The sequence below is a fragment of the Chroicocephalus ridibundus genome, chromosome 28, assembly GCF_963924245.1.
Source record: "Chroicocephalus ridibundus chromosome 28, bChrRid1.1, whole genome shotgun sequence".
Classification (NCBI taxonomy): domain Eukaryota; kingdom Metazoa; phylum Chordata; class Aves; order Charadriiformes; family Laridae; genus Chroicocephalus; species Chroicocephalus ridibundus.
Window position 1 is genome coordinate 588,212 of NC_086311.1, and position 13,668 is coordinate 601,879.

General features: G+C 57.3%; 1 protein-coding gene across 1 annotated transcript in view; it reads left to right on the forward strand.

The window, feature by feature from the left end:
* The window catches only part of TNXB (tenascin XB), a 46,082-nt gene that overhangs the window by 13,505 nt on the left and 18,909 nt on the right, over positions 1 to 13,668 (forward strand). The window contains exons 11-22 of the mRNA XM_063318854.1: positions 865 to 1,158; positions 1,923 to 2,216; positions 3,013 to 3,306; positions 5,149 to 5,442; positions 5,864 to 6,157; positions 7,473 to 7,766; positions 8,430 to 8,723; positions 9,169 to 9,462; positions 10,613 to 10,906; positions 11,371 to 11,664; positions 12,505 to 12,798; positions 13,198 to 13,491. Of these exons, the coding sequence (XP_063174924.1) occupies positions 865 to 1,158; positions 1,923 to 2,216; positions 3,013 to 3,306; positions 5,149 to 5,442; positions 5,864 to 6,157; positions 7,473 to 7,766; positions 8,430 to 8,723; positions 9,169 to 9,462; positions 10,613 to 10,906; positions 11,371 to 11,664; positions 12,505 to 12,798; positions 13,198 to 13,491 (3,528 nt within the window). The remainder of the gene's footprint in view (positions 1 to 864; positions 1,159 to 1,922; positions 2,217 to 3,012; positions 3,307 to 5,148; positions 5,443 to 5,863; positions 6,158 to 7,472; positions 7,767 to 8,429; positions 8,724 to 9,168; positions 9,463 to 10,612; positions 10,907 to 11,370; positions 11,665 to 12,504; positions 12,799 to 13,197; positions 13,492 to 13,668) is intronic.

Consider the following 13,668-nt stretch of genomic DNA (forward strand, 5'->3'; position numbering starts at 1 on the left):
GGATGGAGTAACATATGGGTCATACGATGAATTGATAAATGGGTCCTTGTTTGATGGTTTGAATGGATGGACGGATGGATGGGCGGGTGGAAGGAGTATAGATGGATGGATGTAAAGTGGTGGGAGCTTGGTCAGGGTGATTTTTGGGTGATTGACTGGATTGATGGATGGATGGATGGGTGGGCAGACGGACAGTTGGAAGGATGGGTGGAAGGGTTATTGCTTGGAATAATGTATCAATCATTGGATGAATGGATGGGTGGCTCCTTGTCTGATTGGTTGGATGGATGGATGGATGGATGGATGGATGGAGACATGAATAGCTGGGTTAATAGTTGGATGATCATGTGTGTGGGAAAGGGATGGATGGACTGAAGGACGGAATCATATCGGGGGAGTGGGATGAACATCGAATGGGTGGATGGCTCCTTGGTTGATTGGTTTCCTTGATGGGTACGTGGCTGAATGGATGAGAAGTTGGCTGCATGTGAGTCTGGTCTTTGATGTGATTAAGTCAGTGGAGGTTGTGTGGGCATGTGGTTGAAAGGACGAATGGATGGGTGGGTGGTTGGACAGGTGGATGTTGTGATGGTTGGTGTGATTTTTGGTTGTTTGGAGGGATCAAGGAGCATCTGGTTGGGTGGCGGGTTAAATGGAGGTGTGGATTCCAGGAGTGCTGGATGGTGAAGGGTCCCTGGAGAGATGGGTGATCAGATGGATGGCAGGATAGAGAGAGAGATGCAAGAAGCCAGACTGATGGGTGGGTGGGTGAGTGGGTGGGTGGATGGATGGATGGATGGATGGATGGATGGATGGATGGATGGATGGATGTTCATGCCCTGCATTGTGCCCTCCCTGTTGCAGCCCCGTCCCCGCCAAAGGAGGAACCACCACCGCAGCCGATCCTGGGCGAGCTGACGGCCTCCCAGGTGACCCCCGAGTCAGTGGAGCTGGAGTGGAGCGTCCGCGAGGGCACCTTTGACTCCTTCACGGTGCAGTACAGGGATGGCCAAGGGCAGCCCCAGGTGCTGCCCGTGGAGGGTGGTTCGCGCAGGGTGACCGTGCCTGGGCTGTCACCGTCCCGGCGCTACAAGTTCAACCTGTACGGGGTGTGGGGTCGGAAACGTGTGGGCCCCATCTCCACCGACGCCGTCACAGGTGAGGGGGGCTGTGGACCATTGCTGTGTCCCCTTTGGGCGCTGGGTATGGTGGGAACTGGGAACATGTCGTGCGTGCTAACTGTGTTGGAGAAATGGGATCATGCGAGACTGGAGGGAGGGATGGAGGGATGGAGGGATGAGGGATGATGGATGGATGATGGATGATGGATGGATGACTGTGCGTGGTTATGGACTGGATGTGAGATTGCGTGATCATGTGAACACGTCTGGGTGAATGGATGGTGAGAAACTCGGTTGGATGACGTGATTGAAGGGATAAAGGAGCGTCTGGTTGGTGGGATGGTTGGATGGAGGTGTGGACTCCAGGAGTGGTGCATGGAGACACCGGAGATTGGATGGATGGAAGGAGGGAGAGACAGATGGATGGATGGACAGATGGGATGTTTATGGCCTGCTTTAATAAAATGTGTGGAAGACTAGATGGATGGATGGGTGGATGGATGGAGACATCCATGGATGGAAGGATGGATGGACGGATGGATGGAGAGAGACGTGGGTGGGTGGGTGGATGGATGGAGATGTGGGTAGACGGATGGAGACAGGGATGTATGTATGGAGCAATGCCTAGATGCCTGCATGGATGGGTGGAGATGTGGGTGGCTGGATGGGTAGATGAATGGATGTTTGGGTTGATTCAAGGACTCGAGGATGAATGTGGTGCATGAAGAAAGGGATGGATGGATGGATGGATGGAGGGATGGATGGATGTTCCTGCCCTGCATTGTGTCCTCTCTGTGTCAGCTGCAGCCGAGCCAGAGGAGGAACCACCATCGCAGCCAATCCTGGGCGAGCTGACGGCCTCCCAGGTGACCCCCGAGTCCGTGGAGCTGGAGTGGAGCGTCCCAGAGGGCACCTTTGACTCCTTCACGGTGCAGTACAAGGATGGCCAAGGGCAGCCCCAGGTGCTGCCCGTGGAGGGTGGTTCGCGCAGGGTGACCGTGCCTGGGCTGTCACCGTCCCGGCGCTACAAGTTCAACCTGTACGGGGTGTGGGGCCGGAAACGTGTGGGCCCCATCTCCACCGACGCCATCACAGGTGAGGGCATCTGCAGGTCCCATCCCTGTCCCCTTTGGGCGCTGGGTTTGGAGCGTGGGGGAGCCTTGGCAGGTCCTGTGACCTTGAGGGATATGGGGGGAGCATCTGACCCTTGATTTGGGGGGTGGCACGGGTGCATGCAAGGTCAGAGTGATGGAGGGCTGTTTGTATGGAAGGGTGGGTGAGTGGAGGAGTGTAGAGGTGGTTGGTTGGACGGTGGGTAGGTGGATGGATGCTTGGGATTGGATGGGTGAGTGGGTGGATGGATGGATGGATAGAGGGGAGGGAGGGATGGATGGTTGGTTGATTGGTTGGTTGGCTGGAAAACTGATTGGTTGGACTGACTGATGGCTGGGCAGGTGAATGGAGGGAGACACGTGTGGGTGGAAGCGTGGGTGGTCAGAGGGATAACCAGACTGTTTGCTGAATGAAGGGAGGGCTGGTTGCCTGCTTGGATAGTTGGGTTCATGGCTCCATGAACTGATGTGAAGGGGAAGAGTCATTGAAAGAGGGTGGGTGATGGGATGGAAGGAGACCTGGGTGGGTGGGAAGACACGTGGATGGTTGGATGGCTGGAAGGGCAGCTTTTTGTCAGGCTGGGAGCCTGAACTGCCGGGCAAAGGGGCAGTTGGCTGGATGAGCGTATGGGTGGGCAAGGGGCTGGAGGAAGGGGGAATGGATGGAAGCGTGTCTGGTTGGGTGAGTTGTGGGATGGGTGGGTGATTAGATGGGCGGATGGATGGGTGGATGGTGGTCTGTCCCCAGAGTGCCCTGCATTGTGCCCTCCCTGTTGCAGCCCCGTCCCCGCCAAAGGAGGAACCACCATCGCAGCCGACCCTGGGCGAGCTGACGGCCTCCCGGGTGACCCCCGAGTCTGTGGAGCTGGAGTGGAGCGTCCCCGAGGGCACCTTTGACTCCTTCACGGTGCAGTACAAGGATGGCCAAGGGCAGCCCCAGGTGCTGCCCGTGGAGGGTGGTTCGCGCAGGGTGACCGTGCCTGGGCTGTCACCGTCCCGGCGCTACAAGTTCAACCTGTACGGGGTGTGGGGTCGGAAACGTGTGGGCCCCATCTCCACCGACGCCGTCACAGGTGAGGGGGGCTGTGGACCATTGCTGTGTCCCCTTTGGGCGCTGGGTATGGTGGGAACTGGGAACATGTTTGGGTGCTGACTGTGTTGGAGAAATGGGATCATGCGAGACTGGAGGGAGGGAGGGAGGGAGGGATGGAGGGATGATGGATGATGGATGGATGATGGATGGGTGACTGTGCGTGGTTATGGACTGGATGTGAGATTGCGTGATCATGTGAACACGTCTGGGTGAATGGATGGTGAGAAACTCGGTTGGATGACGTGATTGAAGGGATAAAGGAGCGTCTGGTTGGTGGGATGGTTGAATGGAGGTGTGGACTCCAGGAGTGGTGCATGGAGACACTGGAGATTGGATGGATGGAAGGAGGGAGAGACAGATGGATGGATGGACACATGGGATGTTTAAGGCCTGCTTTAATAAAATGTGTGGAAGACGAGACGGATGGATGGATGGAGACATCCATGGATGGATGGATGGATGGACGGATGGATGGAGAGAGACATGGGTGGGTGGGTGGATGGATGGAGATGTGGATAGACGGATGGAGACAGGGATGTATGTATGGAGCAATGCCTAGATGCCTGCATGGATGGGTGGAGATGTGGGTGGCTGGATGGGTAGATGAATGGATGATTGGTTCAATTCAAGAACTCGAGGATGATTGTGGTGCATGAAGAAATGGATGGATGGATGGATGGATGGATGGAGGGATGGATGGATGTTCCTGCCCTGCATTGTGCCCTCTCTGTGTCAGCTGCGGCCGAGCCAGAGGAGGAACCACCATCGCAGCCGATCCTGGGTGAGCTGACGGCCTCCCAGGTGACCCCCGAGTCGGTGGAGCTGGAGTGGAGCGTCCGCGAGGGCACCTTTGACTCCTTCACGGTGCAGTACAAGGATGGCCAAGGGCAGCCCCAGGTGCTGCCCGTGGAGGGTGGTTCGCGCAGGGTGACCGTGCCTGGGCTGTCACCGTCCCGGCGCTACAAGTTCAACCTGTACGGGGTGTGGGGTCGGAAACGTGTGGGCCCCATCTCCACCGACGCCGTCACAGGTGAGGGGGGCTGTGGACCATTGCTGTGTCCCCTTTGGTGCCTGGGTATGGTGGGAACTGGAAACATGTTTGGGTGCTGACTGTGTTGGAGAAATGGGATCATGCGAGACTGGAGGGAGGGAGGGATGGAGGGATGATGGATGGATGATGGATGATGGATGGATGACTGTGCGTGGTTATGGACTGGATGTGAGATTGCGTGATCATGTGAACACGTCTGGGTGAATGGATGGTGAGAAACTCAGTTGGATGACGTGATTGAAGGGATAAAGGAGCGTCTGGTTGGTGGGATGGTTGAATGGAGGTGTGGACTCCAGGAGTGGTGCATGGAGACACCGGAGATTGGATGGATGGAAGGAGGGAGAGACAGATGGATGGATGGACACATGGGATGTTTATGGCCTGCTTTAATAAAATGTGTGGAAGACGAGATGGATGGATGGATGGATGGATGGATGGATGGATGGATGGATGGATGGAGACATCCATGGATGGAAGGATGGATGGACGGATGGATGGAGACAGACGTGGGTGGATGGGTGGATGGATGGAGATGTGGGTAGACGGATGGAGACAGGGATGTATGTATGGAGCAATGCCTAGATGCCTGCATGGATGGGTGGAGATGTGGATGGCTGGATGGGTAGATGAATGGATGATTGGTTCGATTCAAGGACTCGAGGATGAATGTGTTGCATGAAGAAGTGGATGGATGGAGGGATGGATGGATGGATGGATGGATGGATGGATGGATGGATGTTCATGCCCTGCATTGTGCCCTCCCTGTGTCAGCTGCGGCCGAGCCAGAGGAGGAACCACCATCGCAGCCGATCCTGGGCGAGCTGACGGCCTCCCAGGTGACCCCCGAGTCTGTGGAGCTGGAGTGGAGCGTCCCCGAGGGCACCTTTGACTCCTTCATGGTGCAGTACAAGGATGGCCAAGGGCAGCCCCAGGTGCTGCCCGTGGAGGGTGGTTCGCGCAGGGTGACCGTGCCTGGGCTGTCACCGTCCCGGCGCTACAAGTTCAACCTGTACGGGGTGTGGGGTCGGAAACGTGTGGGCCCCATCTCCACCGACGCCGTCACAGGTGAGGGGGACTGTGGACTCCATCCCTGTCCCCTTTGGTGCCTGGGTATGGTGGGAACTGGGAACATGTCTTGGGTGCTGGCTGTGTTGGAGGAATGGGATCATGCGAGATTGGAGGGAGGGATGGATGGAGAGAGACGTGGGTGGGCGGGCGGATGGATGGAGATGTGGGTAGTCGGATGGAGACAGGGATGTATGTATGGAGCAATGCCTAGATGCCTGCATGGATGGGTGTAGATGTGGGTGGCTGGATGGGTAGATGAATGGATGATTGGTTCGATTCAAGGAGTTGAGGATGAATGTGGTGCATGAAGAAGTGGACGTATGGATGGAGGGAGTGATGGATGGATGGATGGATGGATGGATGGATGGATGGATGGATGGATGTTCATGCCCTCAATTGTGTCCTCTCTCTGTGTCAGCTGCGGCCGAGCCAGAGGAGGAACCACCATCGCAGCCGATCCTGGGCGAGCTGACGGCCTCCCAGGTGACCCCCGAGTCGGTGGAGCTGGAGTGGAGCGTCCCCGAGGGCACCTTTGACTCCTTCACGGTGCAGTACAAGGATGGCCAAGGGCAGCCCCAGGTGCTGCCCGTGGAGGGTGGTTCGCGCAGGGTGACCGTGCCTGGGCTGTCACCGTCCCGGCGCTACAAGTTCAACCTGTACGGGGTGTGGGGTCGGAAACGTGTGGGTCCCATCTCCACTGACGCCATCACAGGTGAGGGGGACTGTGGTCACCGTTGGGAGCATGGGTTTGGGATGTGGCAGGAGCTTGGTCAGGGCCATTTTTGGATGGTTGAATGGAGGGGTGAGAGGATGGATGGGTGCCTGGGTGGATGGAGTAACGTATGGGTATATGATAAATGGATAAATGGCTCCTTGGTTGCTTGTTTGGATGGATGGACGGACGGATGGATGGACGGACGGATGGATGGACGGACGGATGGATGGACGGACGGATGGATGGAAGGATGGATGGATGGAAGGATGGATGGAGACAGACGTGGGTGGGTGGAGAGATGGATGGATGATTGGATTTTTGGCCAGATGTCGAGGAAACTTATGGGAAGGTGAATGGATGGAGAGAGGGTCACATGGCAGGGTGGAGGGATTGGTGGAGGGGTGAATGGATGGATAAGAAGGTGAGGGATAAGTGGAGAGAGTGGTGGGGTAAGAACGGGCACAGTTAATGGTCACTAACTGAGTTCCCGTCCTGACGGGTGGAAGGATGTCCATGAAAATGGGTGGTAGGAGGGATGGAGGCCTATGAGTGTGCATGGAGAAAGATCCAGAAAGATGGTTGTGTGTTGGGATGGTTGGTTGTACTGGTTACTGAGTGGATGATCAGATGGAGGGAGGGATGGATGGATGGATTGATGGAGTGAGTGAGGGAGGGAGGGATGGAGGGATGATGGATGATGGATGGATGATGGATGGGTGACTGTGCGTGGTTATGGACTGGATGTGAGATTGCGTGATCATGTGAACACGTCTGGGTGAATGGATTGTGAGAAACTCGGTTGGATGACGTTATTGAAGGGATAAAGGAGCGTCTGGTTGGTGGGATGGTTGAATGGAGGTGTGGACTCCAGGAGTGGTGCATGGAGACACCGGAGATTGGATGGATGGAAGGAGGGAGAGACAGATGGATGGATGGACACATGGGATGTTTATGCCCTGTTTCAATTGAATGGGTGGAAGACGAGATGGATGGATGGATGGATGGAGACATCCATGGATGGATGGATGGATGGAGGGATGGATGGAGAGAGAGGTGGGTGGGTGGGTGGATGGATGGAGATGTGGGTAGACGGATGGAGACAGGGATGTATGTATGGAGCAATGCCTAGATGCCTGCATGGATGGGTGGAGATGTGGGTGGCTGGATGGGTAGATGAATGGATGTTTGGGTTGATTCAAGGACTCGAGGATGAATGTGGTGCATGAAGAAGTGGATGGATGGGTGGGTGGATGGATGGATGGATGGATGAATGGATGTTCATGCCCTGCATTGTGTCTTCTCTCTGTGTCAGCTGCGGCCGAGCCAGAGGAGGAACCACCATCGCAGCCCATCCTGGGCGAGCTGACGGCCTCCCGGGTGACCCCCGAGTCCGTGGAGCTGGAGTGGAGCGTCCCCGAGGGCACCTTTGACTCCTTCACGGTGCAGTACAAGGATGGCCAAGGGCAGCCCCAGGTGCTGCCCGTGGAGGGTGGTTCGCGCAGGGTGACCGTGCCTGGGCTGTCACCGTCCCGGCGCTACAAGTTCAACCTGTACGGGGTGTGGGGTCGGAAACGTGTGGGCCCCATCTCCACCGACGCCGTCACAGGTGAGGGGGGCTGTGGTCAGTGTGCAGACCATGGGTTTGGGATGTGGCAGGAGCTTGGTCAGGGCCATTTTTGGATGGATGACTGTATTGATGGATGGGTGGGTGGATGGAGACATGAATAGCTGGGGTAATAGTTGGATGATCGTGTGTGTGGGAAAGGGATGGATGGACTGAAGGACGGAATCATATCGGGGGAGTGGGATGAACATCGAATGGGTGGATGGCTCCTTGGTTGATTGGTTTCCTTGATGGGTACGTGGCTGAATGGATGAGAAGTTGGCTGCATGTGAGTCTGGTTTTTGATGTGATTAAGTCAGTGGAGGTTGTGTGGGCATGTGGTTGAAAGGACGAATGGATGGGTGGGTGGTTGGACAGGTGGATGTTGTGATGGTTGGTGTGATTTTTGGTTGTTTGGAGGGATAAAGGATCATCTGGTTGGGTGGCGGATTAAATGGAGGTGTGGATTCCAGGAGTGCTGGATGGTGAAGGGTCCCTGGAGAGATGGGTGATCTGATGGATGGCAGGATAGAGAGAGAGATGCAAGAAGCCGGACTGATGGGTGGGTGGGTGGGTGGGTGGGTGAATGGATGGATGGATGGATGGATGGATGGATGGATGGATGGATGGATGTTCATGCCCTGCATTGTGCCCTCCCTGTTGCAGCCCCGTCCCCGCCAAAGGAGGAACCACCACCGCAGCCGATCCTGGGCGAGCTGACGGCCTCCCAGGTGACCCCCGAGTCCGTGGAGCTGGAGTGGAGCGTCCCCGAGGGCACCTTTGACTCCTTCACGGTGCAGTACAAGGATGGCCAAGGGCAGCCCCAGGTGCTGCCCGTGGAGGGTGGTTCTCGCAGGGTGACCGTGCCTGGGCTGTCACCGTCCCGGCGCTACAAGTTCAACCTGTACGGGGTGTGGGGTCAGAAACGTGTGGGCCCCATCTCCACCGACGCCGTCACAGGTGAGGGGGGCTGTGGACCATTGCTGTGTCCCCTTTGGTGCCTGGGTATGGTGGGAACTGGGAACATGTCTTGGGTGCTGGCTGTGTTGGAGGAATGGGATCATGTGAGATTGGAGGGAGGGATGGATGGAGAGAGACGTGGGTGGGTGGGTGGATGGATGGAGATGTGGGTAGACGGATGGAGACAGGGATGTATGTATGGAGCAATGCCTAGATGCCTGCATGGATGGGTGGAGATGTGGATGGCTGGATGGGTAGATGAATGGATGATTGGTTCGATTCAAGGAGTTGAGGATGAATGTGGTGCATGAAGAAGTGGACGGATGGATGGAGGGATGGATGGAGGGATGGATGGATGGAGGGAGTGATGGATGGACGGATGGATGGACATGTGGACGGATGGACGGATGTTCATGCCCTGCATTGTGTACTCTCTGTGTGTCAGCTGCGGCCGAGCCAGAGGAGGAACCACCATCGCAGCCGATCCTGGGCGAGCTGACGGCCTCCCAGGTGACCCCCGAGTCCGTGGAGCTGGAGTGGAGCGTCCCCGAGGGCTCCTTTGACTCCTTCACGGTGCAGTACAGGGATGCCCAAGGGCAGCCCCAGGTGCTGCCCGTGGAGGGTGGTTCGCGCAGGGTGACCGTGCCTGGGCTGTCACCGTCCCGGCGCTACAAGTTCAACCTGTACGGGGTGTGGGGTCGGAAACGTGTGGGCCCCATCTCCACCGACGCCGTCACAGGTGAGGGGGGCTGTGGTCACAGTTGGGAGCATGGGTTGGGGATGTGGCAGGAGCTTGGTCAGGGCCATTTTTGGATGGTTGAATGGAGGGGTGAGAGGATGGATGGGTGCCTGGGTGGATGGAGTAACGTATGGGTATATGATAAATGGATAAATGGCTCCTTGGTTGCTTGTTTGGATGGGTGGATGGGTGGATGGGTGGATGGGTGGAGGGATGGATGGGTTGATGGATGGATGGACGGATGAACCTATGTAGCAGTGGATAAATGGCTGCAGCTCCTTGGTTTATTGGTTGAATGGATGGAGATGTGGATGAATGGAGACAGCGTTGCGTGGGTGGGAGGGTGGATGGATGGAGGGATGGATGGAGGGATGGATGTTCATGCCCTCAATTGTGCCATCTCTGTGTCAGCTGCGGCCGAGCCAGAGGAGGAACCACCATCGCAGCCGATCCTGGGCGAGCTGACGGCCTCCCAGGTGACCCCCGAGTCCGTGGAGCTGGAGTGGAGCGTCCGCGAGGGCACCTTTGACTCCTTCACGGTGCAGTACAAGGATGGCCAAGGGCAGCCCCAGGTGCTGCCCGTGGAGGGTGGTTTGCGCAGGGTGACCGTGCCTGGGCTGTCACCGTCCCGGCGCTACAAGTTCAACCTGTACGGGGTGTGGGGTCAGAAACGTGTGGGCCCCATCTCCACCGACGCCGTCACAGGTGAGGGGGACTGTGGACCATTGCTGTGTCCCCTTTGGTGCCTGGGTATGGTGGGAACTGGGAACATGTCTTGGGTGCTGGCTGTGTTGGAGGAATGGGATCATGTGAGATTGGAAGGAGGGATGGATGGAGAGAGACGTGGGTGGGTGGGTGGATGGATGGAGATGTGGATAGATGGATGGAGACAGGGATGTATGTATGGAGCAATGCATAGATGCCTGCATGGATGGGTGGAGATGTGGATGGCTGGATGGGTAGATGAATGGATGATTGGTTCGATTCAAGGAGTTGAGGATGAATGTGGTGCATGAAGAAGTGGACGGATGGATGGAGGGATGGATGGATGGAGGGAGTGATGGATGGACGGATGGATGGACGGATGGATGGACGTGTGGACGGATGGACGGATGTTCATGCCCTGCATTGTGTACTCTCTGTGTGTCAGCTGCGGCCGAGCCAGAGGAGGAACCACCATCGCAGCCGATCCTGGGCGAGCTGACGGCCTCCCAGGTGACCCCCGAGTCCGTGGAGCTGGAGTGGAGCGTCCCCGAGGGCTCCTTTGACTCCTTCACGGTGCAGTACAGGGATGGCCAAGGGCAGCCCCAGGTGCTGCCCGTGGAGGGTGGTTCGCGCAGGGTGACCGTGCCTGGGCTGTCACCGTCCCGGCGCTACAAGTTCAACCTGTACGGGGTGTGGGGTCGGAAACGTGTGGGCCCCATCTCCACCGAGGCCGTCACAGGTGAGGGGGGCTGTGGACCATTGCTGTGTCCCCTTGTGACGCTGGGTATGGTGGGAACTGGGAACAAGTCTTGGGTGCTGACTGTATTGGAGGAATGGGAGCATGCGAGATTGGAGGGAGGGAGGGAGGGATGGATGGACGGATGGATGGAGACATCCATGGATGGATGGATGGAGACAGACGTGGGTGGGTTGGTGGATGGATGGATGGATGGATGGATGGAGATGTGGATAGTCAGATGGAGACAGGGATGTATGTATGGAGCAGTGCATAGATGACTGCATGGATGGGTGGAGATGTGGGTGGCTGGATGTTTGGTTTGATTCAGGACTCGAGTATGAATGTGGTGCATGAAGAATTGGATGGATGGAGGGATGGATGGAGGGATGGATGGATGGATGGATGGAAGGAGGGATGGATGGATTGATGTTCCTGCCCTGCATTGTGTCCTCTCTCTGTGTCAGCTGCGGCCGAGCCAGAGGAGGAACCACCATCGCAGCCCATCCTGGGCGAGCTGACGGCCTCCCAGGTGACCCCCGAGTCCGTGGAGCTGGAGTGGAGCGTCCGCGAGGGCACCTTTGACTCCTTCACGGTGCAGTACAGGGATGGCCAAGGGCAGCCCCAGGTGCTGCCCGTGGAGGGTGGTTCGCGCAGGGTGACCGTGCCTGGGCTGTCACCGTCCCGGCGCTACAAGTTCAACCTGTACGGGGTGTGGGGTCGGAAACGTGTGGGCCCCATCTCCACCGACGCCGTCACAGGTGAGGGGGGCTGTGGACCATTGCTGTGTCCCCTTTGGTGCCTGGGTATGGTGGGAACTGGGAAGATCTCTTGGGTGCTGACTGTATTGGAGGAATGGGAGCATGCGAGATTGGAGGGAGGGAGGGAGGGAGGGAGGGATGGATGGATGGATGGATGGATGGATGGATGACTGTACGTGGTTCTGGACTGGGTGTGTGCTTGGATGATGGTGTGGACACACGGCTGGGTGAATGGATGGTGAGAAAAGTGGTTGGACGACTTGACTGAAGGCATAAAGGAGCTTCTGATTGATTGGATGGTTGAATGGAGGTGTGGACTCCAGGACTGGTGCATGGACTCAGGAGATTGGATGGATGGAAAGATGGAGAGACAGATGGATGGATGGACACATGGGATGTTTATGCCCTGCTTCAATTGAATGGGTGGAAGACTAGACTGATGGATCGACGGATGGACGGATGTCTGGGTGGATGAACGTATGTAGCATTGGATAATTGGCTGGGCAGCTCCTTGGTTCATTGGTTGAATGGATGGAGACTTGGATGGATGGAGACATCCATGGATGGACGGATGGATGGATGTATGGAGACAGATGTGGGTTGGTGGATGGATGGAGATGTGGGTAGACGGATGGAGACAGGGATGTATGTATGGAGCAATGCCTAGATGCCTGCATGGATGGGTGGAGATGTGGGTGGCTGGATGGGTAGATGAATGGATGTTTGGGTTGATTCAAGGACTCGAGGATGAATGTGGTGCATGAAGAAGTGGATGGATGGAGGGATGGATGGATGGATGGATGGATGTTCCTGCCCTGCATTGTGTCCTCTCTGTGTCAGCTGCGGCCGAGCCAGAGGAGGAACCACCATCGCAGCCGATCCTGGGCGAGCTGACGGCCTCCCAGGTGTCCCCCGAGTCCGTGGAGCTGGAGTGGAGCATCCGCGAGGGCACCTTTGACTCCTTCACGGTGCAGTACAAGGATGGCCAAGGGCAGCCCCAGGTGCTGCCCGTGGAGGGTGGTTCGCGCAGGGTGACCGTGCCTGGGCTGTCACCGTCCCGGCGCTACAAGTTCAACCTGTACGGGGTGTGGGGTCGGAAACGTGTGGGCCCCATCTCCACCGACGCCGTCACAGGTGAGGGGGGCTGTGGACCATTGCTGTGTCCCCTTTGGTGCCTGGGTATGGTGGGAACGGGGAAGATCTCTTGGGTGCTGACTGTGTTGGAGGAATGGGAGCATTCAGGATTGGAGGGAGGGAGGGATGGAGACAGACATGGGTGGGTGGATGGATGGATGGAGATGTGGGTAGTCGGATGGAGACAGGGATGTATGTATGGAGCAATGCATAGATGCCTGCATGGATGGGTGGAGATGTGGATGGCTGGATGGGTAGATGAATGGATGATTGGTTCGATTCAAGGAGTCGAGGATGATTGTGGTGCATGAAGAAATGGATGGATGGAGGGATGGATGGGTGGAGGGATGGATGGATGGATGGATGTTTATGCCCTGCATTGTGTCCTCTCTGTGTCAGCTGCGGCCGAGCCAGAGGAGGAACCACCATCGCAGCCGATCCTGGGCGAGCTGACGGCCTCCCAGGTGACCCCCGTGTCCGTGGAGCTGGAGTGGAGCGTCCCCGAGGGCACCTTTGACTCCTTCACGGTGCAGTACAAGGATGGCCAAGGGCAGCCCCAGGTGCTGCCCGTGGAGGGTGGTTCGCGCAGGGTGACCGTGCCTGGGCTGTCACCGTCCCGGCGCTACAAGTTCAACCTGTACGGGGTGTGGGGCCGAAAACGTGTGGGCCCCATCTCCACCGACGCCGTCACAGGTGAGGGCATCTGCAGGTCCCATCCCTGTCCCCTTTGGGCGCTGGGTTTGGAGCGTGGGGGAGCCTTGGCAGGTCCTGTGACCTTGAGGGATATGGGGGGAGCATCTGACCCTTGATTTGGGGGGTGGCACGGGTGCATGCAAGGTCAGAGGGTTGGAGGGCTGTTTGTGTGGAAGG